The sequence below is a fragment of the Scatophagus argus genome, chromosome 23 (assembly GCF_020382885.2).
Source record: "Scatophagus argus isolate fScaArg1 chromosome 23, fScaArg1.pri, whole genome shotgun sequence".
Taxonomy (NCBI): domain Eukaryota; kingdom Metazoa; phylum Chordata; class Actinopteri; family Scatophagidae; genus Scatophagus; species Scatophagus argus.
The window spans coordinates 11,136,258-11,160,015 of record NC_058515.1 but is presented as its reverse complement, the minus strand read 5'-3'; the positions used below and the strand labels follow the sequence as shown (position 1 = coordinate 11,160,015).

Genomic DNA, 23,758 nt, shown 5'->3' with positions numbered 1-23,758 from the left:
TTGGCTCCAAAATGTCGTGGAGTTGAAGTATAAAGTAGCAGAAAATAAACAATCTTTACATGCTTCACACTTTTGTTGCACATGCGTGCTGGTTTCAGCAATTAATAAAAAACAGACATATCAGTCGATACCTACTATTGTATTATTAAATGAATATAATTATAATATAATTCACATAAGTTGGGGCACACCCAACAGTTCTGCTTTCATTCTGATCCCAGCTGTACTTGTAAAGTTTCGCTTGTGCCCGGCAAAGCACTCAAAACTACTTCTGCGGCACTTCCGGGTACATCAGGTACGGCTCCAGGTGTTTCCATGGCGACACGCTCTTCACACGCTTTTCTTGCTGTTTTAATTTTGTTTTTTCTTCGTCGCCGTTCGTGTTCCAGAACAACAACAACAGAGAGGAAATATTTTGTGAATCGTGATATAATCAGAGCAGTGCTGTCTGCTGTCTGTTAGGTGCGGCGCAAGTGAAAGAGAAAGTGTTTTTTATTTTACGATAGTCGGAGACACTGGACGTCTAAGGAGAGAGACGCACTTGGATTTCCAACAGCATGCGGGAATGTCTCGGAAATCTGAATCTTACAATTGAACGTATCGGTTTGTTGTCAACAACTGGTTGCCGATTCTCTGCAGCGTGACAACATCGTCAAAAGGGAAATCAAGATGGATTTCTCGAGAGAAGATCGTGGGGGTAAGCTATACGTGGTGTGATACGAGTGATTGTCTGAAGACACCTTACACACGCCTCATGAACCACATCCTCCCTGCAGATAAGCCCCACCACGGCCTGTACAACCAAGGGGCGACGTGTTACCTGAACTGTGTGCTGCAGGTGCTCTTCATGACCAAAGACTTCAGAGCAGCTGTGGAAAGGTTTGTCAAGTCCAACTGCAAGTGTCATGTAATACGTTTACGTTTTGTGGAGGCGATGGTGCACGGTCATCTCTTGTGACACTTATGCCTTAACTTTGTTTAGGCTCGAGGAAGATCTCCTAAAGACCTTGTTTCGTGATTTAAAAAGTGGACCTGCACGCACCACGCAAATCACAAACAAGCTGGGCATCGACAGAGGTACAATATGTGCACTGTAGATGAATGTTACATGGAGTAGTATCTATATAATTTAATTTCTGCCCGCCTCACACCTTCAGTGTACGAGCAGCGTGATGCGGCCGAGTACCTTGTGAAGATTTTAGGTCTGACCAGTCCTGAGGCCTCACAGGTAAAGACGTCATCAATATCAAAGAAAACCTGTACGTTAAGTTTAGAGACGTGCTCAGCAGTTTCTGTGTTTTTGTGCTTTCAGATCTTTCACGGCGTTTTGACAGACCAGACCAAATGTTCTGCGTGTTCTGCGGAGACCAACTTCGATGGGCCCTTTTGGCACCTTCCGCTTCCATTGTTAGATTCCTACGGCAGACACTACGGCGTGGTGAGCATCAGGCGACGTGAAAAGCATTTTTCTGTTGCCAGTGCAGGATATCATTAGAATTATGGTAATGAGTACAAGGCCTGTGGTAATAAGAGAATAAGCAACTAAAAAGATGATGTCTGTTGTCAGTCAGGAGGTTTTTTCTTTTTTTTTTTGATTGACTTGTTTTAAATGCAGATGAAAAATGGTGTCCTCCTCTGCTTTGTGACTGTGCTGCCATTAAGAATTCAAATGATATTTATGTTTAGATTTGTAAACAACTCAGCTTTTTATTCCTTTGATTAATTGGCTGACTGTTTGTTTGTGTGGCTCTGGTTTCATCAGGTGGATGGCATTGAGGAGTTTTTCAGAGCTTCAAAATGCACTGGAGAAAACCAGATGTACTGTGACGATTGTGATGCCAAGACTGACGTTACTGTTGTGAGTAACGAGAAAACGTGTCGCTCACATGAACTTGAACACATGAACACTTTCACTTCCATGGTGCATCATGACTAATGGTTGTGAATGTTGGGTGTCTGTGCTTTTCATTCAGAAAAGTGTAATGAAGCATCATCCAGAGGTTTTGATACTGCTGCTGAAGAGGTTTTATTTTGACTACCACCACATGACTTATGTCAAAAACTGCTGCACTGTGGATGTTCCCTGCACCCTGCAGATACCAGAGGTATATGTACTGTGTATATACAGTATATTCTACGCTGATGAGCCCGACAGACCAAAAACCAAACATCTATTGTAGTGTGTATTATCAGGTTTGCTTTATAGACTAACTTTCTGTGCTCCCACTCTGCCTGCCAGGCTCAAATTATGAAAAGGAATCCTATGTATTTAAAGAGCATTTTAACTGACCTGATCTATATTTTTTTCAATTATATTTATTTATTTTTGCTTGACATATCTCTTGGACCAAGGCGAACCTTATGGTGGGTCAGCTTTGGCCCACAGGCCCCACTTTGGGCAGCCCTGTTCTAGTATTTTATCATAACACATTTCTCTTTCGTTCTTGACTCTAATATAATTTTTTTCTGCTGGTGATCAGAATCAGATGTATGAACTGTATGCAGTTGTGGATCACTCTGGGAACCTTCGGAGTGGACATTACACTGCAAGAATAAAGGATGATGAGAGATGGTATGAGTTCAATGACAGCACAGTCAGGCTGGTAAGACTCATCACTTTAACTACAGTGTTACTGTAAACCATGAAATTTCATATTACATCGGGGAAAAAATCATATTTGGTTATTCTTTTTGTCAACAGCTTAGGTACCAGCCATTCCAGGTGGATAACTTTGAGAGGTAAGTTTTAGTCCTTTTTTCCCTCCCCAGCATACATTATTTTTAATTAAGTTTTCATATGAGTTTGCCTACAGGTGGATGCACAACAGAAAGCCTTTGTATTAAACACAGGCCACCCATTTGGTTGGATTTGAAAGTGACTCTACTTCCCTTTCTTTTCTCTCTCTCTTTCTCACCAGATCCAGCAATGCTTATCTTCTTTTTTACAGGAAAAGAAATGGTAAGATGACATCTGTTTTGATTATGCCTGTGGTAGTTTTGTGTAAATGACTGCTTAAAGTTGGTTGGTACTTTGTCTTGAATTAATTTTATTTCATCACCACTTTCCATTGTGTCCTGCAAATAACTGTGATCAAGACATCACAGAGTTGTCTCCTCCTGGAGATTTACTGCCTGCTACCACTGATACTGATGACCAATGTCAAGGTGCTGTACAGATGAGAGAGGAAGAGGAAGCTGGGGGGACTTCTCAAGATCTTGATGACACATCAGTGGCTGTTTCCACAAATGAAAATGAAGAAACAGGAAGTGAAGACGTAGTCAGACCTGAAGGGGTCAGGCTGCCACCTGACCCCAAGTATAATGTAGAGGATGAGGATAACAGAGTTTATGCCAGGCAGAGGACACCGTACAAGCAGCAGGAGAATATGGATGTAATGAATTCTACTCTTCAAAATGGAGATGAAGACAAATTAATAACAGACAATAAGGAGGACATGGGAGGAAATGCAGATGACCAGGCAGAAATGAGAGAAGGTCAGGCTGAAGATGATGTCAAGGATCAGGATAAAGACAGTGGAAGTTTAGATGATGTTAGACAGAGGAGACCACAGGAGGCTCTGGAGGGAAATGACCTGCACAACACATCAAACATCAATCAGAGTGATAAAGTCGGTGACATGAGCGTGAGACAGGAATGTCCTGAACAAGTTTGTGTGGACATGCAGAGGGATGAGGATGTTAGGAGAGCCGAGGATGCACAGACTGAAGGGCGTGAGAGTGAAGGGTTACGTGATGTTAGCGAGAACGTAAATGAAGATAAGACAAGAAGACGAGATTTTGGCCTTAAAGCTTTTACTGATGACGGGGAACAGAGAAATGAAGAAAGGATGGAAATATATGACATTGTAGGCAAGGAAGGAACAACTGGAGTGGATGACAGGCAAATAAAACATGACCAGTGCATTCAGAACTTTATAAGAGCTGATGATAGGAAACAGAATGTGACAGAAGACGATCAGGGGCTCAAACGCAGAAGCAGTGGGAGGGATGAAATATGGGAGCAAAAGAAAGAGGAGGAGAAGAGGGATATTCAGACAGTCGAGCAGCAAGAGAGAGCAGATGATGAACGTGCAAAATGGAGTGTGGAGAGGCAGACCAAAGAGCAGGGAAACGAGAGAGATGAAAATATTCTAAATGGAGCAGACTCTTCTGCTTGGCAAGCAGGATCTGCAGGAAGTAGAAGAGTTGGCAGAGTGGGGAGAGCAGGACCTCAAGATAATGAACATGCAGTGGAAGGAAGGCTTGATTCAGAGAAGATGAGCTCCAGTGAAGTTATGAGAGCTGAGGGAGAAATTAAGGAAAGCCCTGGTGGCACACTAAGAAGCCCTGAAATAAAACACAGAAGTATTGAAGAACCCTCATGGCAGGACTCCTTGTTAGGGGGTGTTTCCAGGTTAAGACTGAGTGAGCCTTGCCAGAGCCAAGGAACGGAGAGGTAAGTTTTAGTCCTTTTTTCCATCCCCAGCATACATTATTTTTAATTGAGTTTTCACATGAGTTTGCCTACAGGTGGATGCACAACAGAAAGCCTTTGTATTAAACACAGGCCACCCATTTGGTTGGATTTGAAAGTGACTCTACTTCCCTTTCTTTTCTCTCTCTTTCTCGCCAGATCCAGCAATGCTGATCTTTTTTACAGGAAAGGAAATGGTAAGATGACATCTGTTTTGATTATGCCTGTGGTAGCTTTGTGTAAATGACTGCTTAAAGTTGGTTGGTACTTTGTCTTGAATTAATTTTATTTCATCACCACTTTCCATTGTGTCCTGCAGATGACTGTGATCAAGACATCACAGAGTTGTCTCCTCCTGGAGATTTACTGCCTGCTACCACTGATACTGATGACCAATGTCAAGGTGCTGTACAGATGAGAGAGGAAGAGGAAGCTGGGGGGGCTTCTCAAGATCTTGATGACACATCAGTGGCTGTTTCCACGAATGAAAATGAAGAAACAGGAAGTGAAGACGTAGTCAGACCTGAAGGGGTCAGGCTGCCACCTGACCCCAAGTATAATGTAGAGGATGAGGATAACAGAGTTTATGCCAGGCAGAGGACACCATACAAGCAGCAGGAGAATATGGATGTAATGAATTCTACTCTTCAAAATGGAGATGAAGACAAATTAATAACAGACAATAAGGAGGACATGGGAGGAAATGCAGATGACCAGGCAGAAATGAGAGAAGGTCAGGTTGAAGATGATGTCAAGGATCAGGATAAAGACAGTGGAAGTTTAGATGATGTTAGACAGAGGAGACCACAGGAGGGTCTGGAGGGAAATGACCTGCACAACACATCAAACATCAATCGGAGTGATAAAGTCGGTGACATGAGCGTGAGACAGCAATGTCCTGAACAAGTTTTTGTGGACATGCAGAGGGATGAGGATGTTAGGAGAGCCGAGGATGCACAGACTGAAGGGCGTGAACAGTCAGAAATCAGAGAAGCCTCAACAAGACACTTCGACAGAGAGACAGAGAGTGAAGGGTTACGTGATGTTAGCGAGAACGTAAATGAAGATCTGAGGGATACTCAGAAAATTGGACAAGATTATGGCCTTAAAGCTGTTACTGATGACAGGGAACAGAGAAATGAAGAAAGGATGGAAATATATGACATTGTAGGCAAGGAAGGAACAACTGGAGTGGATGACAGGCAAATAAAACATGACCAGTGCATTCAGAAGTTTATAAGAGCTGATGATAGGAAACAGAATGTGACAGAAGACGATCAGGGGCTCAAACGCAGAAGCAGTGGGAGGGATGAAATATGGGAGCAAAAGAAAGAGGAGGAGAAGAGGGATGTTCAGAGAGTCGAGCAGCAAGAGAGAGCAGATGATGAACGTGCAAAATGGAGTGTGGAGAGGCAGACCAAAGAGCAGGGAAACGAGAGAGATGAAAATATTCTAAATGGAGCAGACTCTTCTGCTTGGCAAGCAGGATCTGCAGAAAGTAGAAGAGTTGGCAGAGTGGGGAGAGCAGGACCTCAAGATAATGAACATGCAGTGGAAGGAAGGCTTGATTCAGAGAAGATGAGCTCCAGTGAAGTTATGAGAGCTGAGGGAGAAAGTAAGGAAAGCCCTGGTGGCACACTAAGAAGCCCTGAAATAAAACACAGAAGTATTGAAGAATCCTCACAGCAGGACTCCTTGTCAAACAAGCTTTCTGGTTTAAGACTGAGTGAGCCTTGCCAGAGCCAAGGAACTGCAGAGCCAGTAGGAGCCCAACAGGAGAACAAGACAAAGAGTACACTTTATTCAAATACCAAAAAAGAAAAAGAAAAAAAAAGAAAAGCCAGTGGACACCATGAGAGCAGCTCAGAAGGAAAAAAAAGACGGAGAAAAACTCCAATGTGTTTTTCTTGTATAGGGCCGAAAAATGCAGAGCTGACTTCAGATTCGGAATAAGATGAAGTACGAGACCATATAAAGTGAGAGAGGGAGGGTTGTTTTAAATGAAAGTGCTGATTTATTTCATTTAATTTTATTTCGTCAGTCATGTGATAGAACTTGACTTTAACAAAAATGTCAGGGCAAGGAAAACCAAGCTCACATTCATATTCTGTTCATTTGAAATTCAGTGACACACTTTTTCTTCTAATATTTGTTTTTCTAATGTTATGGATGTTATATATTTTATGTTGATCAGTTTGAACTGTTGTGTGGCCATTTACCTTTGTGTTGTTTATATGATACTGGTGATAAATGCTGGTTATGATGGCAGGAGAGAAGGGTCCCGTTAAACAATATATTTTGAGCTTTATGATCAGTATGACATGTGACCCCTTCTTTGATTAGACTCTCATGGAAAAAATTCCAGGGAAAAATATCCTTTAAGGGGTAAATTTCAAGAAAGAAGGAAATCATGTGCAGAGCGTCAACAAAAATATCATTAAAATTACAAAAAACAAGTGTTTATGATTAATGCTAAATATGAACGTGGTTGCATTGTCCTTCTCTTTCATAATCACAGAAATTGCCTTTTGGGGGGCAGAATGACACTGATTATTAGCTCTGACTCTCTGTCGCTTCAACATGATTGGTCAGTCTTGTGCCTTACTGCCTGAACTCCACCTGAAACCTGTTCTGAGAAGAACTTCATATCAGGGAACCAATCTCAGAGATACAAATACCTTTTCTCTAAGGCAGACACCTGCCCTCAACAAAGCAGTCAAGAAAACAACTCTAACAGCCTTGGTTGTGTCCCTGTTCCTTCCTTTCCTTCCTTTCCTTCCTGTTGAACAGCACTGAGAATTTCACTTTCGGTCTCTCACATGGTTACAAGAAATCACATGACACCCAGTCAGTCTGTATTTTTAATGGTGCTGAAGCTATAAACTCTGTGTGATGACTGATTGCAATGTGTTATTTTGCAATTTTACATCATCCTGTTTGTACTACGTGTGGACAAGCTTGTAAAGAAGTATTGGTCTCATCACCTGTGATCGCTTCTGGGAATATTCAGAACCATTATCAGGTTAACAACAATGTACACCATGTGGTGCATCTTTTTGAAAATCCACCCTGATAGTCTTTATCTTCTGTAAGATTACATAAACAAACAAACAAAAACAAGGACTCACACAAACAAAAATTGCTTTCTGTTTAAACTTCAGCTGTCTGATGTTCACATTTGAAATGTGTGACTTTTGCACATAATCTTCGACTCACTGAAAAATATGCTCACTGAATTTTGGCTTCATCACTTCACTGAGAATTTTGACGAAACGCAACCTCCTTTTCTGATTAATTATTAAATCTTTAATGACATCAAGTGGGCTTCCTTCATATTTGTTTTAAGATAGAAGGCTAAAGGCCCTTATTTCACCACTGGTAATAAGTATTTTGTGTACCTTGATGTTTTAGTTTATTTGAACAAAATGACACTAATCTGTTTACACCATAGTTACTACGATTTACCCAAATAAACGAAAATTGACTCTTCACGCTTTCCGTAGAAGGTTATTAAACATGGCTGCCATCAGGAGTGGGGTGACTCCGACTTGCCTAGCAAAATGTTTTCTGAGACAGACTGGAAAACCTAGCAGGGGCAGCCACCTCCATTCAGATATTTGGAGTCAGGTAGGTCTTTTTTACGGTCTCACATCTGGTGTTTTATCGCTGCCTCTGAAACAAGGACAGCAGCAGCGACTTTATCCGGCTAACGCGTTAGCCGGCTAGCATATTCAGTACGCAGTTAGGTGTCCATGCCTTCTGCGTGACTTTGACAGGGACGGTCTCTTCTGTGAAGTCAGAGTTATATGTTATTTTATATTACTGGGTTAAATCAGCAAAAACAACGTGTAAAGTTGATCTTTCGGCACAGAAGTACGTATTGATGTTTTGACATAATTAAAATGTACATCTCTGTTACTCTGACACACACACACGGGCTAGAGGCTAGCTGTAGTTACTCTGTTAGCAACTGCCGGCTTTGACAACAACTACTACAGCATTTCTCCTAAGGTAAAGACACAGTGGCTGTTTAACCTGAGCTATAGCTAACCTGTTGTATCTGGTTAACTGGATACAACCTACTGTATTTGAGGTTAAATTTTAACCTGCTTTACATCTCGCTTATCTCAGGTTTAAGTCACAACTTTCTACAGCTCAGATCATTTAATTGGTTTCTAAAAATTGCTCTGTAGATCTCTGGAGATCTCAGTTTACAATGAGACAGTTGACACCCTTTGCCTCTGGTTCTCAAACAGCGGTTACTCCAGAGGTCCCATCTGCACACGGTGTTTGAGTGTCGTAGTCCTGGCACCAGGGCTCTGCTGGGCCGCAGACACCATGGCAAGTTCCTCTGGGTTAACTCCGTGGCAGTCAGGCACAACAGCTCACAGGTGAGTGAGCATACAGGTGATTAATTTAATTTCATAGCTGCTGCTGAGCAGCATCAGTGAACGACTCTGGTAATCCTCATCAGAGTTTGAGAGGGAAGAGTATCCTGTTAGAACTCGGGCTCATTTAACCACCTTAAAGATATGATTTAATAGTTTGACTTTTGGATTTGTTATACACCTTTATAATCACTGAATCCACAGTATCAAGGTGAAGTAGAACAGTTGTTGAATTGATATTGATAATAGCATTGATACTTCCAGGTCCCGTCTGAGGATGGACCCTTGTTACCTCCAGTGGTGGAAGCCTCTGGCCTTCCAGTCTCTCTGCCTGCTGAGTCTACCCCCATTATTACACAACTGACCACTGAACAGGTGGATCATACTACATCTCTTATGAGGACATCTATCTAAGACCTCTAGTTACCATCTTACTTGAATGACGTGTTTCCATTTTCATTATTATTTTCAGATCCCAGTTGAGACGGTCTCCATGGCTGTACCCGTTTCTAATCCGCCTACAGTCTTGGATTCCTCTGCTGAGCTCGTGTCTGCTGACCCCACTCCTGTTTTAATGCAGCCAGTCATTGAACAGGTGGCTAACGCTGCTCCAACCGTGACAGAAGTTCTGCAAGCTGCATCCACAGAACCCACTTTAGCAGAGCTGGGAATGTCCAGCTACACACCAGTGGGGCTGATAGAGAACTTTTTAGAGTTCATGCATTTGGAACTCGGTTTGCCCTGGTGGGGGGCCATTGTTGCAGGTAAGCACAAGTATAAACTAATATGTCAACACGCAGGTGCTCTGGGAAAGTAGTCAAAGCAGGTTATATCACTGTCTGAGTGGGATGTTTTACTGTAGTCTTCCTGTGTCCTTTCTCATCCTCCTCTTCCTCTCTCCTTATCCCTTGCCCTCATGTAGGAACAGTGTTCGCTCGTTTGGTTTTGTTTCCAGTCATTGTGAAGGGCCAGAGGGAGGTTGTCAAGATCAACAATGTTCTTCCTGAGATGACCAAACTCACTGACAGGATGAACGAGGCCAAACAGAGCGGAAACAAATTTGAATGTAAAAATTCACTCCTCTTTCTTCACCCTCAGTCACAGTTAATATTATGTTCATGTTGCTATAAGCCTAATCAACTTGGCATGAACTGTTCGTTTGCATGTCACAGTCAGCAAAGCCTACACTGACCTGACCTTGTTCCAGAAGAAGCATGATGTAAATCCGCTCCGTAGCTTCCTGGTTCCTTTGGCGCAGGTCAGTTGTTCCTCTGGGATATGACACCATTACATTAGCAATAATCAACAATTTCAACTTTCCAATAGATTAAAAGTGTTTGGAGTTGTGCAAGTATATAGTATGCAAATCGCTTATCTGTCTGTTCAGGCACCAGTCTTCATCTCTTTCTTCATGGCCCTGAGAGACATGGCCAACGTGCCTGTGCCCAGCTTACAGACTGGAGGCGCACTCTGGTTTCCAGACCTGACAGCATCAGATCCTTTTTACATCCTCCCACTGGCTGTCACTGGAACCATGTTGCTCGTCCTGGAGGTCAGACACATTTCACCCAACTGTAGAATAATACCAACGCTGTTATGTGTTTTTTTTAAAAACACTCTTTCAATGCTAGCTGGAATAAACAATTAGCACACTTATGAGGCCATTGTCACTATTATCACACTGTCAGTTTGGGATAGGTTGGTGTTATGATCTTGTAAACTGTTAAAAGTCATTTTGGATCTCCTTAATAATCACCACATTGTCTTCTATTTCAGTTGGGTGCAGAGTCTGGTGTCAACAACCCCAACCTGCAAATCATGAAGACAGCGTTCAGGATCATGCCTTTCGTCATCCTGCCTATCACCATGTTCTTCCCGACGGTCAGAATGCTGTTCACTAAGTTTTTCTTTTTTAGCCTTTTGTTTAACCTCCCATCTTCTCATACCAAAAGGGTACTCAAGACCAGAAAATATATCTTAAACCTGCTGCTGCTGACTTTGCATGTTCAGTGTTGTAAATCCTTTTCTTTTTCAAACAAACCTCAGGCTGTGTTTACCTACTGGCTGACCTCCAACTGCTTCTCCTTGGTTCAAGTTGCCCTGCTCAGACACCCTGTCATCAGAAATAAGCTGAAGATCCCAAAGAAGATCGAACATCCACCCTCCGCTCTGCCCCAACGTGGCGGACTCATGGAAAACATGAAGAAGGGTTAGTGTGTATTCCTTTGTTGGACTGTTTTGGACTTTTGTTGGTAAGCATGTTAAACTCAGTTGCATCACTGATCCTTTCTGCCTCTCTGGTTTGGTCATCTAGGCTGGAAAAATGCTCAACTGGCTCAGCAGCTGCAGGAGAGAGAAAGGAGAATCAAAAATCATCTGGACATGGCTGCTCAAGGTCAGTCACACACCACTATGTCATCAGACAGACTTTTTATCCCTTCTGTGGATTTGTTTCACCTGTGTGCTACTGATGAAAGCAAAAGGCAGTTAAAAAACATGTTGGCATATGGCATTAATAAAAAGTACAAAGAACAATATGCACCTTATTCAAAAGGTAGGCTTAGACTAATGTTTTGAATTTGGCAATGTGCAATTTAAGTTTTCCTTACAGTATAGTAGTACAGTACAAGTTCTAATGTCTTGATATAGAAATGGAGGAGGTGCTCCCCCTTGTGGCCGGAGTCAAGCATTGCATCAAGAACAGTTGGAAAATAGAATGCTAATTGTAAACAGCAGGATATTATTCCAGGGGAATATTGTGTTGTCATCACTGCTTAACCCTTTACACGTAACTGAGAGATACTCACACACACTGCAGATGCAAACATTCTGCTTTTAAGTTCACAAAGCCTTCAGACTTTCTAGTGGTGAATGTGTTCAGATCCATGCATGTTAACATGTTAACTGAAACCTGGCAAACTTAAAGGTGTAGCTTGTAGAATCCCCCCTCTCGCTCCAAAAAACTCCCCACAATTAATCCCTCTCAGTCGCCACCAGAAGGGTGCAGCAGTGCCTGCATCTACAGAGAACAAACACCACACCACATCTGCTTTTGGTTAAAGTGATTCCTACATTTGTGGCAGACCTCTGAGTGTCCTTCATTCTTCTCTGCAGGTCCACTGAGGCCGACTTTTACCCACAATCCCCTCCAGAAGACCCCACCCGTGGATGCAGCATCAGCTAAAAAGAAGGGAACTGATAGCAGGCCGAGGCCACCGAGGTACACAGTTTGATAGATCAAACTGGCTGATACTTTGACAGTATGATTTATGTACATATTTATAGGTGAAAGAGAGGACAGAGTGAGAGGTGGTTGTCATTATGTATCTGCTAAATTAAATGTAAAATCGGCCCCAAAACAACTGCTTCGTTGTGTGTATTGTTATGATTTTAGAGTATACAACACAATAATCCACATCCATACAAACATCTGTGGAGCTGAATTAAAGAATGAAGTACGTTTATGTTGTCAACAAGAAATTTTATTATAAATACATGTTTGCACCTCAGCTGTCTCAACCTCTTACATTCAGCACACCGTGTTTGAGTCAGAAGCCGCAGGAAAAATGAATTAGTTTGTGTAAAAATAGCCCTTCGCTTCACTTAGATCTTGCTCCTGAGAGTATAAAAACTTTTTATGAACCTCTTCTTCCACTTTAGTAAATGCAGAAACATATTCTAACCTCACTCACTGCCTGATTTTATTTATGCAAAAAATACTGATGATAATACCAAGGTTTCTATTGTCAGCAGTGCTTTAAGTTTCACAGATGTTCTCCTGTGCACTTCAACAACAACAATAATAATAATAATAATAATAATTTTCACACCTTGCAGTAAAATCAAAAAGGTATTTACTTGTATGTAATTACACACAAAATACATGTCTTGACATATGAATTAAATAAGCCTTTACTTATACAGTTCTGCAATAAAAACGGGTGTTTTTCAGGAGTGCATTAAAATGTTCAACCACAGTGAAATCTTGCCAAAAAAGCACCCGAGCGCCGTCACTCATGCCTTCCTTAACATTAACTGACGGGCCAGAAAGCTGGGGTCCAGCTCAGGCCCAAATGTTATCATCCATCGAGGCCTCGATTGCTCAGGGTGAGTTCAGGTTGTGCATTTGTGCGTTGTCAGTCTCCGGCAGGGCGTTGGACCCAAACATCTACTGTTCCTTGTCCATTTCGGTCAGAACAGAGTAGCACACCTTCTGAATCAGCACACCAGATTTAGCTGAAAGAGGTGGTGACAAAGAGGGGAAAAGTTAAAGCAACCTGTTCTGTTAAATGGCCTGATTGGCCAAATTGAATGCAGGTCGGCAGTATTAAAAAACGCAGTCTGACTTCAAACAAAAATGTCTCTGTAACGTATCCTGCAGCCCTCTTACCAATGAGCCTTCGAATCCACAGCGGCCTTTTGTGGGCCGGAGTGTAGCAGCAGAGGAAGTAAACAGGTATTCCTGACAGGGCGATGCCGATGCCGATCAGGGAGTTGATGGTGTCACTGTAGAGCGGCACCACCACCAGGAAGATGGTGAGGATGCAGAAAATAATCGGATAGATGAGACTGAGCTGAGGGAGGAAGAGAGGAAAGAAGTGATGGCTACAAGGTGCTTCACAAGTGCCAAAAAAATACCATGAAATGCAACAGCATACTGAAGTATATAAAGGAATCTTGGGTGTACTCTTTTAGCACTTTTGAGCATTGCTGTATTGCCACGATCTCAATACGCTGCACCGACTGTAGTGAAAGTGAATTACCTTTAGAGGTCTGTTCCTGTCCGGCTGCTTCCAGCGCAGATACAGTTGCCCCAAAATGGACAGACCAACGAAGAACCAGTAGCTGAAGCTGTAGTAGTTGATCAACCTGAAGACGTCTTCCACGCACAGGTATATCAGAGCCATGAGGCCCTGCAGACGCAAACACCGGATTGTGAAATGTGAGGAGTGTTTTCCTAAAGATGCACTAATAATAGCAGCTAAAGGAAACCATTAGTCAACAGCAAGTAAAAGATGGTGAGGCCTGACTGACGTTGAAGAGCAGGGCGGGGATGGGAGTGTAGCGATGGACATGGATCATGCACAGGTAGTCGGGCAGGTGGCCCTCTCTGGAGCCCACGAAAAACAGCCTTTTGAAACACAAAAATATGCAACAGGGCAGTGATGAACGATGTTGATGGACGCAATCTACAACGAGTCAATGGGTGCTGAAAACGCAGCGATGAACAGACGTAATGTAATCGCTCACCTGGAGGAAGCGAGAATGGAGGCATTGAGTCCCCCGAAGCAGGACAGGGCCACGGCCAAGGGAATCGTCCAGTTCATTACACCGAACACCTTGTCTGCAAACGTCTGGAAAGAGAAAATGAGATGGTGTACAGCTGCACTCACTGAATACAGCACCGAAATAATGTGATTTATTTAGGATTATAGGCACTCACCACAGCTACAGCATCACTGTCTAAGATTGCATTGATGGGGAGGATGGTGTAGTAGGCCACGTTGGTCAGAATGTAGATCACTGTCACTATGGGCATGGAAATAGCGATGGCCAGGGGCAGGTTCCTGTAGTTCACACAAACAAACAGCAGAGGGAAGCAAAAAGTGGTGAGATGAAGACGTGTGTGAGGTTCGGGCTTCCTCGGGAGCCTGTCGATCAAGAGCTGACTGATCTCGTGGGGGAGGGGAGGATGAGAATTGTGATAAGGTGGGAGGGTGTTTGTCATGTAATCTGCCTGAGAGCTGTGGAAAAGGCTTGTGATCCAATCACATGTCTTGTCTTTGTTCAAAACATAGCTAACTCTTTCAGGTCTTTTCTTTTCCTTTGCTCTTCACTTTCTCTGTACCATTTACTACTCTGGTTGTTTCCTCTTGTTCTCAGGAAGTCATTGCCACAAATGTTGATCACACCAGAACTGGCATCCTGTAGCCTGTAAAGTCACTACAGCAGACAAAACAGAAGCTTGAGATGTTGATCAAAGAGTGCAACTTCAGTGTTCATATTGGCATCCAACTATTTTTTTAGAGCACAAAATGAAAAGCACTGAACTAATCTTTACTGAACTTTTTTTTTTTTTTGCCATTTTTCAGCATTCTCACGGATTCATTTGGGATTGAGAGAAAACGGTCAGATCAACAGTTAGGATTGAAATGTTTTTGCTTGCATCGCGTGGTGTGAGTAAAACCTTCCTAAACACTCACAGTTCAGCTACAGTATTTCACCTTATTTTAATGCACTGGACCAAGAAGAGAGGCAGCTGCCACCATCACACCGTCATACAAACTCTGATCTCCTCACCTCTCTGGGTTCTTGATCTCCTCTGTGACAAAGTTGAGGGTGTCCCATCCAGAGTAGGAGAACAGAGCTGAGTACAGAGCCAGTGCAAGGTCTCCTGGATCCCGAGAGGAGCCATCGAACAGGCCCTCGAAGTTCTGCGTCTGACCTGGATAACGCCAACACGTTTATTTAATAATCATTAGGTTAAGCTCAGCATTTTAAGATGAAAGAGAGAGGAGCTGGTGATGGCTTCAGCACCTTGTCCGATCTTCACCAGGCCAGTGATGATGACAGCGATGAGAGCGATGACTTTGGCGTAGGTGAAGAAGTCCTGGACCCTGGTGCCCCATTTCACATAGGCACAGTTCACAAAGGTCAGCAAACCTGAAGGAGGGGCAACCAAAGCACAGTCTTAAACGTGTATTCATTATTGTTATTCATAGGTGTACACACAGAGACAAACTCTTTAACATTTGACATTTAATCTGTGAACTGTGAGTGTGAGCCAGCATGTTTCCATGTGAGGGATCGGCTGGTTTAAGGAAACACTGCTGCTGACTCAAGCAGACTGGCCTGTTGTTTGTCAGATGAGGAAACAGCTGAGTGCAGCACATACAACCTCACGCACGCTCACACAAGTGCGGGCAGGTGCCACCATAAAAGCCATATGAGTGCTATGAAACCACCTCTGAGCTGAGGATCTTGTAAATTTCTGCTCCAGGTTGGCGATCTGTGACCCATATCCTGAATGGCTAGCACTTCTTTCCCTGAACTTGCGCAGCATTGCAGGCCTTGTTCTTGTTTTTGTGCTTCTGTGGCTTATCTTACTCTGGCCTCTTATCAGCACATGATCCCACCATCTTTATAAAAATGGAGACAGTAAGGCACCGGATGTCTGCTCATTATGAATGATCCAGTTGGTGAGCAGCAGCAGCAGCACTACATCTTCCTCCTGACTCTACAAGTCTTGTTAGCACTGATTAAACAAACTCACCTGCAAAGCAGCTGAGTGGGCAGGTTTTATCTTCATTAGCATGAAGTTCATCAAAGCGTTCCTGCTCACACGCACTACGCTTATCTCTCCACACTGACCTCCACATCACTCAGAGGTTTAAAGACGCCAAAACAGGATTACATCACTGCCCTCTGCTCCACGTTGACCAAGAAGACCAGTGAGTGGACAAATAATAAGACTATCATCTTCCAATGTATTGACGGACAAAGGATCATAACAGGTCCATTGCACAACAGGAAGCCGGGTCAAACACAACAAGCCACGACACCCCCGGCACTGAGCGATGGAGGAGGAAACGCGGCCACACAAGAGGTGGAGGTGTGGTGTGTTGACAGTGGAAGGTTAGAAGGGTGGGAGGCGTGAGATCAGGTTTGGGAAGCTGGCTGACGGGTCAAATATGGTCCAGATGTGAAGCGAAACGGAGATATTCAAAACTGTGAACTCACGTGCAGGTGGGATGCTAAAAAGCATTCAGTTTACATGTTATTGAGCCGAGGAACAAAGGCGAAGATTTAGGTCCTTCTTAACTCTGTGTAATAGTTTTGTTTTCCCACTGCTGATGGACAGAAATTCAGATTTTGTGTACTTCTTGTAAAAGTTAAAGGTTTTGTCACTCGGAAACACGGGAAGAAAAATTTTCACTGACTTTACCACTTCATAATTCAACTGAAAATTCTGATATTTTAGAGATCTGAGTGGTGGCCTGTGCCTGTCACATGGGGAGAAAGTGGGTCAGCATATGAGACAGGTTCAAGCACGTTTTTATCAAGAAAAGAAAAACATGGGTGTGTTTTGTTTGATAAAAATAAAAAAAAAATACTGTCCATTTAGTTTCTAGTAGGAAACAAACATCTTTGTTTCTTACTTTCCATTGAACTTTTAATTTTCTTGGTATAAATGGGCTTCTGTAGATTTGGACCAACTCCTGTTAAAACTAATTTCTCATTTTCATGATAAGTTCTGCCAACAGCTATGAAAAATAAGATGAAAAAATGAACAATAGTGGTATTACCAAAAGCTTATTCTAATCTCAGTTAAAACAGGGATACAAAGGGGGACTACAAAATCAGGTCTGATATCATCATTTCCAAGCAGTCTCCAGACAATAAAAGTTTAAATCAAAGTCCTTCGTGAACAGGAAGTGTGTTTTGTTTGGTTTTAAGCTTCACTGCACTGTGCTGAGCTCTCAGGAGCCTCTTAGGTCAGAGTCTCTCTGCAGGGAGGACTTTACCTCACAGCTATCAGAACTCTTCGTCCTCCTCTGAGCTTATCGGTGCAAGCCACAAGTGTGTGTTCATACATGTACGCTTTTCAGGTCGGTGGGTGGGTAAATGAGTAATATATTGTTGTAAACGAGCACAATATGGTGCTTTTTTTTTTTTATCTTGAACGTCAGTGGTAGTCTCAAAGATATTACCCTAACAAGATCTCTGTCTTTGGCTTCTTGTTCGGTTGCCTTAGTGTTGGTATTTCTTCACTTCTAAAGATCTGCTTGGTTGCCCTGGTGAGCAGTTTTGTGATTTTCTTGCAGCCATCTTGTTAGTTTGATTAATTAAGTTTGTCAGCTTTGCTCTTTCTCAGTACCATTGCGTTCTAGTTACCTTGGCAATCTGGACTTCATCCATACAGAAATTTTATCCCTACACTTCCAGTTTCTTGCTGTCGCTGACTCAAGTCCTCACGTGCAAGGATTTCTAAATCTGATCTGCTCCGAGCTTTAGTAAAGCATTACTCGCCCTTACTCTACCTAATTGATGAATAACAAATTTTATGTTTGGCTCAGTTCCTCTTTGGTCAGAAGTCAGTGACTCTTTCAGCTGCAGACCTGCTGACGGCTGCAGTGGTGTCACCATTTTCACTTCTCTTGTCTTTAAAACTCACATGATCTGTCGGGGTGGAAAACCCACTGTGGCTATGAAAGACTCTCAGTACCACTTACATGTGCACTGACTCGTCTTTCTGTCTATCTGTGTCATACACACAGAGAATGTCACACACTCCAGATGTGTACTTACATATACAAGCAGCAGCCAGCAGCCTGTTAGCCAGGTACGGAGCTATACAGGTGGGGAAGATGGGCTGCATCATGTAGTTGGAGAACGTGATGGCTATGACGGCCTGGCTGGTTGGCTCGATGATTAGCAGCGACGTCCACAGTCGAATGAAAGCCAGGAAACCCCCAAAGGCCTCGAGGATGTAAGCGTAGGAAGCCCCCGACTTGGTGATGGTGGTCCCCAGCTCGGCGTAGCACAGGGCCCCAAACACGGAGAAAATCCCTCCGATGGTCCACACCACCAGAGAGAGGCCATAGGAGGCACTGTGCATGAGGACACCCTTCGGCGAGACAAAGATCCCCGAGCCGATCATGTTCCCCACGATCAGGCAGACCCCGTTCACAAGGGAGATCTCCTTCTTCAGCTTCATGGACTCCTCTGAGTCTCCAGACTTCACAGATGGGGCGCTACCATTAGGCGTCTCTTGTGTTGAGGCAGGGCTGTAGGATGCCATTGTCTGTGTTTTTAGTGGTTTATTTATTAATTAGTAAAATTAAAAACCGTTGTCTGAACAATATGTCAGTGAGTTTTTTCGGCCTCGATGTGAGACTGAAGACCTAAACCTTTCCCCCAGTTATCTGTGGTCATCTCCTGCCATCTGTGAAGGAGACACGCAAGGTCATATCAGTGATGCTGTCGATGTGGTCAAGGCGTGCATACAGGAAACGCTACAGAACAACAGAAACATAGTATATATATATATATATATGCGGCAGGTACTAATGTGGGAACAAACATGCAAAAGAAAATAACAAAGTACCTCACTAGAGTACACATTGTTGGATTTGAGGGTGGTTTTCTGGATTGGAGAGCCATTAAGCCACAAAAGCAAACGGCCTTTTAAGGTTGAGTGTATTGACAGAGAGAGGGGGAGAGGAGCAAACACGCCGCATGCCTGAAAACACTGGCTCACCGTTAGTAACCATTCGTCTACCTGAGGAAGAATTAGAGGCCGAGACAAACCGACCCACCTACATACACGGCAGGTGTCAGCGCCGCGGCCGGTCACATGTTTTCCAAAGTTCATCATCCTCGACATGAGTTTAATGGTGAGGCAGACACATGCTGGGAAGCGTGTTTCATTCACCTTCAGTGAGTTAATGTCACTGGGCATGGATATGCTGAAACCTGCCGCATTCTAATGTTAGAAAAATGAACTTCCTTCAATTTAACGAACCGTTGATCAAGTTAGGAATGTCGGGCTGCATCAAGGCTGGTGTGGCAGTGATATGACATTAAGATGGTCACTGTGGGATTGTGAAAGCATTTCTCAATGAGCAGAGATTGATCAAACATGCAAGAACAGTGGCTCAGACTGTATGACAGTGGAGTTCAGAAACACAGAAGTACCTCTGAATCTACGAGTTAGATACAAAGAACAATGAGGTGTATAGATAGAAAAAATTGATCCCAAGATAGTGAACAGAAGACACCAAGTAAGTAACTCAGTGCGGGAGATACAAGAGAGAGGGTGGGGCAGAGAAAAGATCACCATAAAAAGTAAGATAGCCATATAGCAACATGCACCAGGATTAAGAATCACTATTAGAAACGAATATAATAAGAAGAAGCTTGTGAGGAGAAATAAAGTTCAGATACCTTGAGGCAGCAGCAGCAGATCAGTGAGCAGCATGTGGGTTCATGAGTAAGTGACCGTGAAAAGGGGAAAAGATAGTAGACTGAGTCTTCCTGCATGTGATCAAACAGTGAGAGGCGAGGCTCTTAAATGAAGGAGAGCAAGGTCCAAAAAAGCTGCTGATAAGTACAGTCCTTCATGACTGTCTTTAGGTTACATCTTGGACAGAGTGAATGATTTAGTTCCTGTTTAAGGGGATTCAGAACGCGCCGATGACTACATGTATAAAGTTGTTGAAGTGCTAGAGGCGAAGGCAGCCAGATATCTAGACTGTCAAAGACGTTTCACCTCTCATCTGAAGAGCTTCTTCAGTTCTGAGATTGATGGGGAGGTCCAGGTATTTCACCTCTAATGGGGTTGTCACCTTTGAGGGGGTAGTCTTGAGGGTCGCTGATACTTTGTGCCATCATGTGAGTCGTTAGGGTCACATGAGGGATGGTGTGAATGGAGGTTAAACCATCTGGTGCAGGATCTCAAGACTGTGCTATGGGTGGTTGAAAGTTAGTGTTGTAAGCCACCGCCTCTGTTGTTCTATCTGGACATGGATGGCCTCTCACACCTCTCTCAAACCATTGGTCTTCTTTGTCCAGAATTTGAGTTTGAGTCCTCAAAGTTGTGTCCCTTATCCTTGAGATGGTGATATACAGTCGAGTCCATGTAAAGATCCAAGCACCACTCATTGCACTTCACAACATATACCACGTTGTTTAGTTTGTCTGTACACGTGTTGTCTTTAGGATGGACCAGTCTTTGTCTGAGTGCATTGCTGGGTATGAAGTGTCATGCTTTGAGAAAATCCTTCTGAGTTTCTCAGACAAACCCTGCCACACAGGCGACAACAGCTTTTTCCATCTATTCTGTCCATCACTGGTTGAAGTTTGGTGTTGTTTTCTGTGTCTCCTAGTCGATTTGACAAAGGCCCAGTTCAGATTGCCACACATTTTTAACACTTTCCTGATGTGTGTGTGCTCTGTCTCTCTTCCCTCTTCCTTGGAAATAACACTATCCGCCTGGTGGTGTAGAGTCCTGATGACTCCAAATTTGTGCTCCCATGGGTGGTGTTCACCACCCAAGGTGACAACCCCCACTAGAGGTGAAATACCTGCAACTCCCCATCAATCTCAGAACTGCAGAAGTCTTTCCAATGAGAGGTGAAACATCTTCAACAACTTAAAGATATCTGGTTGCCTTCGCTTCTAGCACTTCAACAACAATGAGCCAGGATGACTCACAGAGGGGGGAATCACCTGGTTACATTCTGAATCCTATCTGAAGAAAACACCTTTTTAGGTCACTTCATTAGTTTCCTAAAGCTGTCACTTGACTCTGTTTCAAGGATTTTACACGCAGTGCTGACATTAAAGCTTAATAAACGAGGCTATACACTCTGTGGTGTAAACTGTAAACTGTATCTATATGCGGTACACCTACATATGATGTCAGTGCAGAACGAGTCTTGCAGAGCAGCTGTTTTCGGGGGCTTCTCACCTTCTCCAGATGCGCTTCAGCTCCGCTTCTGTCTCCTCCTGGGTGTCCAGATTGATCCGAAACAAGGCGCAATTTTCAGCTAGTGTTCACCTCTTCCATCTCAGCTCGACCTCCCATTCATCGTCCCCTGTGTAACAGCCTGCTTGTGGGTTTCCCTCCTCCGACCGCACGCTGCTTGTTTTGACTGCTCTGCCTCCTCTGACGATGGCTTCTATGTACTTGCAGTTTTTAACGCTTCACTAACAGGAAAACGACGCAGATGAAGGGAGGAGGGAGGTGGGGTTTAATTGCCTCGCATTGTGTCTTCTGAGTGAGTGTCGTTGTGACATTACAAGGTTTTAATTAGATTATCGCGCCCATCAAACAGACATTACCGGTAGTCCTTTGATAAAGTTTTGGCATATTATATCCTGTTATATTATGATAGTAAATTGCTGCGAGTGGTTAACACACTATTAGGTACACAGTATTCAGATCCTTTAGGCTAAGACTAAATAAGAGCAATAATATCACACTGTGAAAATGTTCCACTGCAAGTAAAGGTTCTGTTCAGTGAAAGTATGTAATCAGCAAAATGTATTAAGTAAAAGTACTCATTGAAATGTATTAAAATGTTCCCTGTCAGCGTTTGTTGCATTCGTGTGTGTGTTGCGTTTTACTACTGCAGATCTTTAAAGTTGGTATTTTAAATACTTTATATACTGCTGGGTAGTTTGTTCTACAGCAGTGTATCATGTTCTGTAAAATCATCATGGGTTTGTGGTTTTTAATAACTTAAAATTTAAATACTCAAGTTAAGTACAAGTTCCTCATACTTGTACTTAAGTGCGGTACTGGGTAACTGACACAGTGTGCCTCACAAGTTCATAAAGTGAACCTAAAAACTGTAAATGATAGCAAGCATTTTGAAAGAGATATTTGTATATATTATATTGTATGTATGTATTATATTTGTATAGATATTTGTTTGTTCAGTAGTCTATAATTATTATGGTATGATAATCATGAGCGTCAAATCATGCAGAAAAACCACTGAAAACACTGTCTAAACTCACTTGTCGGACAGACGACCAAACTATGACCCCATAGCGCCCTCTTGTGGATTAAAATAAATTAATACCGAAGAACGTAGAATCACGGCGTGTCTTAAACGGAATTTATTCTGACATATTCTGAACATTTATTATGTATTTCATCCACAAAACACACTCTCCTAACTGAGTTGTCCCACTACTAGACTCAATATATTTTTTGATTTTAAACAAAGCAAAAAAAGCAAAAAAAAAAAAAAAAAATAGTAAAAAAAAAAACAATGGAGCTCCTGTGAAAAAAAGCAAATATAGGTCTAGTATTTAAACATTTAAGAGATGGTTCATAGCACACTATAAAGTGCTGTAGATGTAACTCCCCTTGGTGTTTTACTCATTATTTGTTTATACACCAGCCTCCACAAATGTTTGCCTGTTTGGATTTAGGGGGATTTTTACTTGTTGACAAACACTACACTAATGATAATACTTATTCCCGTATACATCTAAAGTATAATATGTTAGAAAGCATTTATTAGAAGTTAATTTGTCTGCTGGTTTTGCTGAATCTCTGTTTTGCTTTATAAAAAATATAATAAGTCTAAAAAGAACACTTGTTTATCTATGCTCTCTGGATGGAGTCACTTTGTAGTTAAATAACAACTATAATTACCCAAATCACCTTAATTAATGGGGGGTGTGAATAAACATCTTCTTTGTCTCCCAAATGCATGTTGATTCTTCTTCAGTCGCAAGCCAAATATACACATCACATGGCCTTTAACACCACCAAAAACTGCATTGTGTCTACATGGGGTTGATCAATGCTCACTGGTGAGTGAGTGATGTGTTACATGTGAATAAAGCCTGCAGCCATCACTGTTACACCTGTGGATTTTCATATCCACTGGGTGTCTTTTTTAAACTGAAAACTCTTTAAAATGACTTCTTTTTTTTCCTATCATTCTTTCTTTTTTTGATTGAGACACGTCTCTTGTCGCCCCCACAAATGCATGTGGACAAACTTCTCACACATGGCTCCTTTCACTCCTTTTGTCCCGCTCGCTGCCCTGAGCATTCTTTTCATTGGTAACCGGCTGTCATGGTTTCGGGAGGCACTGTAGGCTAAAAACTGGAGGGATTAAAGGCGGCCATTTTGGGGACAGCTGGGCCAGGTTGGTCCCTGTTGCCCCCTGTCCCGCTCCCAGTCACTCTGGGGGGAAGAGGGGTGGCATTGTGCAAGGATTAGAGCTTCCTGTGTGTCAGCTCATTACACGGGGTGGGAAGGGAGGAGGGGGAGCGTAGGGGTGACGGGGTACAGGGGGCGAGGGGAGTGAGCAGAAAGGGTGAGGGAGAGAAATGAAAGAGAAAATGAAAGAGAGTGCGTATGAAAGAG

At 42.9% G+C, this 23,758-nt stretch overlaps 3 protein-coding genes across 7 annotated transcripts; 2 read left to right on the top strand and 1 right to left on the bottom strand.

The window, feature by feature from the left end:
• Positions 1–250: 250 nt before the first annotated feature.
• LOC124054455 (trichohyalin-like) lies at positions 251–7,799 on the top strand. Of its 3 annotated transcripts, XM_046380467.1 has the most exons (14): positions 251–697; positions 777–879; positions 983–1,077; positions 1,158–1,228; positions 1,313–1,438; positions 1,763–1,858; positions 1,974–2,105; positions 2,481–2,603; positions 2,702–2,739; positions 2,919–2,959; positions 3,082–3,722; positions 4,287–4,456; positions 4,634–4,671; positions 4,794–7,799. In XM_046380467.1, exons 1-14 carry the CDS (start codon positions 670–672, stop codon positions 6,425–6,427), a joined length of 3,336 nt encoding a protein of 1,111 aa, XP_046236423.1. In that variant the 5' UTR covers positions 251–669; the 3' UTR covers positions 6,428–7,799. The 3 variants fall into 3 exon arrangements, with proteins under 3 accessions (XP_046236423.1, XP_046236422.1, XP_046236421.1); XM_046380466.1 differs by having other exon boundaries at positions 255–697; positions 3,097–4,456; positions 4,794–7,796; XM_046380465.1 differs by having other exon boundaries at positions 256–697; positions 3,082–4,456; positions 4,794–7,796.
• A 145-nt stretch (positions 7,800–7,944) lies between these two features.
• oxa1l (OXA1L mitochondrial inner membrane protein) lies at positions 7,945–12,326 on the top strand. The gene is made up of 11 exons (XM_046380470.1): positions 7,945–8,101; positions 8,731–8,865; positions 9,127–9,237; positions 9,335–9,626; positions 9,785–9,928; positions 10,035–10,120; positions 10,250–10,414; positions 10,639–10,743; positions 10,909–11,071; positions 11,177–11,257; positions 11,977–12,326. The coding sequence occupies exons 1-11, from the start codon at positions 7,991–7,993 to the stop codon at positions 12,093–12,095; spliced, it is 1,512 nt and encodes a 503-aa protein (XP_046236426.1). The 5' UTR covers positions 7,945–7,990; the 3' UTR covers positions 12,096–12,326.
• A 373-nt stretch (positions 12,327–12,699) lies between these two features.
• slc7a7 (solute carrier family 7 member 7) lies at positions 12,700–21,561 on the bottom strand. 3 transcript variants are annotated; one of them, XM_046380472.1, is made up of 10 exons: positions 21,278–21,561; positions 18,172–18,808; positions 15,400–15,525; positions 15,163–15,307; positions 14,306–14,429; positions 14,113–14,216; positions 13,897–13,993; positions 13,626–13,775; positions 13,253–13,436; positions 12,700–13,098 (listed from the first exon to the last, which is right to left on the bottom strand). In XM_046380472.1, the coding sequence occupies exons 2-10, from the start codon at positions 18,662–18,664 to the stop codon at positions 13,031–13,033; spliced, it is 1,491 nt and encodes a 496-aa protein (XP_046236428.1). In that variant the 5' UTR covers positions 18,665–18,808; positions 21,278–21,561; the 3' UTR covers positions 12,700–13,030. The 3 variants fall into 3 exon arrangements, with proteins under 3 accessions (XP_046236428.1, XP_046236427.1, XP_046236429.1); XM_046380471.1 differs by having other exon boundaries at positions 21,335–21,561; XM_046380473.1 differs by lacking the exon at positions 21,278–21,561 and adding an exon at positions 19,810–21,223.
• Positions 21,562–23,758: the final 2,197 nt, after the last annotated feature.

Excerpts from the sequence above, each read along its gene's own strand:
- LOC124054455 (XM_046380465.1), top strand. The coding sequence starts at position 670 with ATGGATTTCTCGAGAGAAGATCGTGGGG. Across the intron at positions 1,859-1,973 it reads CCAAGACTGACGTTACTGTT|AAAAGTGTAATGAAGCATCA; the intron begins GTGAGTAACGAG and ends CTTTTCATTCAG. Across the intron at positions 4,672-4,793 it reads TTTTTACAGGAAAGGAAATG|ATGACTGTGATCAAGACATC; the intron begins GTAAGATGACAT and ends TGTGTCCTGCAG.
- oxa1l (XM_046380470.1), top strand. The coding sequence starts at position 7,991 with ATGGCTGCCATCAGGAGTGGGGTGACTCCGACTTGCCTAGCAAAATGT. Across the intron at positions 11,072-11,176 it reads CATGGAAAACATGAAGAAGG|GCTGGAAAAATGCTCAACTG; the intron begins GTTAGTGTGTAT and ends TTGGTCATCTAG. Across the intron at positions 11,258-11,976 it reads TCTGGACATGGCTGCTCAAG|GTCCACTGAGGCCGACTTTT; the intron begins GTCAGTCACACA and ends TCTTCTCTGCAG.
- slc7a7 (XM_046380472.1), bottom strand. The coding sequence starts at position 18,664 with ATGGCATCCTACAGCCCTGCCTCAACACAAGAGACGCCTAATGGTAGC. Across the intron at positions 15,308-15,399 it reads CCTGGTGAAGATCGGACAAG|GTCAGACGCAGAACTTCGAG; the intron begins GTGCTGAAGCCA and ends GGCGTTATCCAG. Across the intron at positions 14,217-14,305 it reads ACAGTGATGCTGTAGCTGTG|ACGTTTGCAGACAAGGTGTT; the intron begins GTGAGTGCCTAT and ends TTCTCTTTCCAG.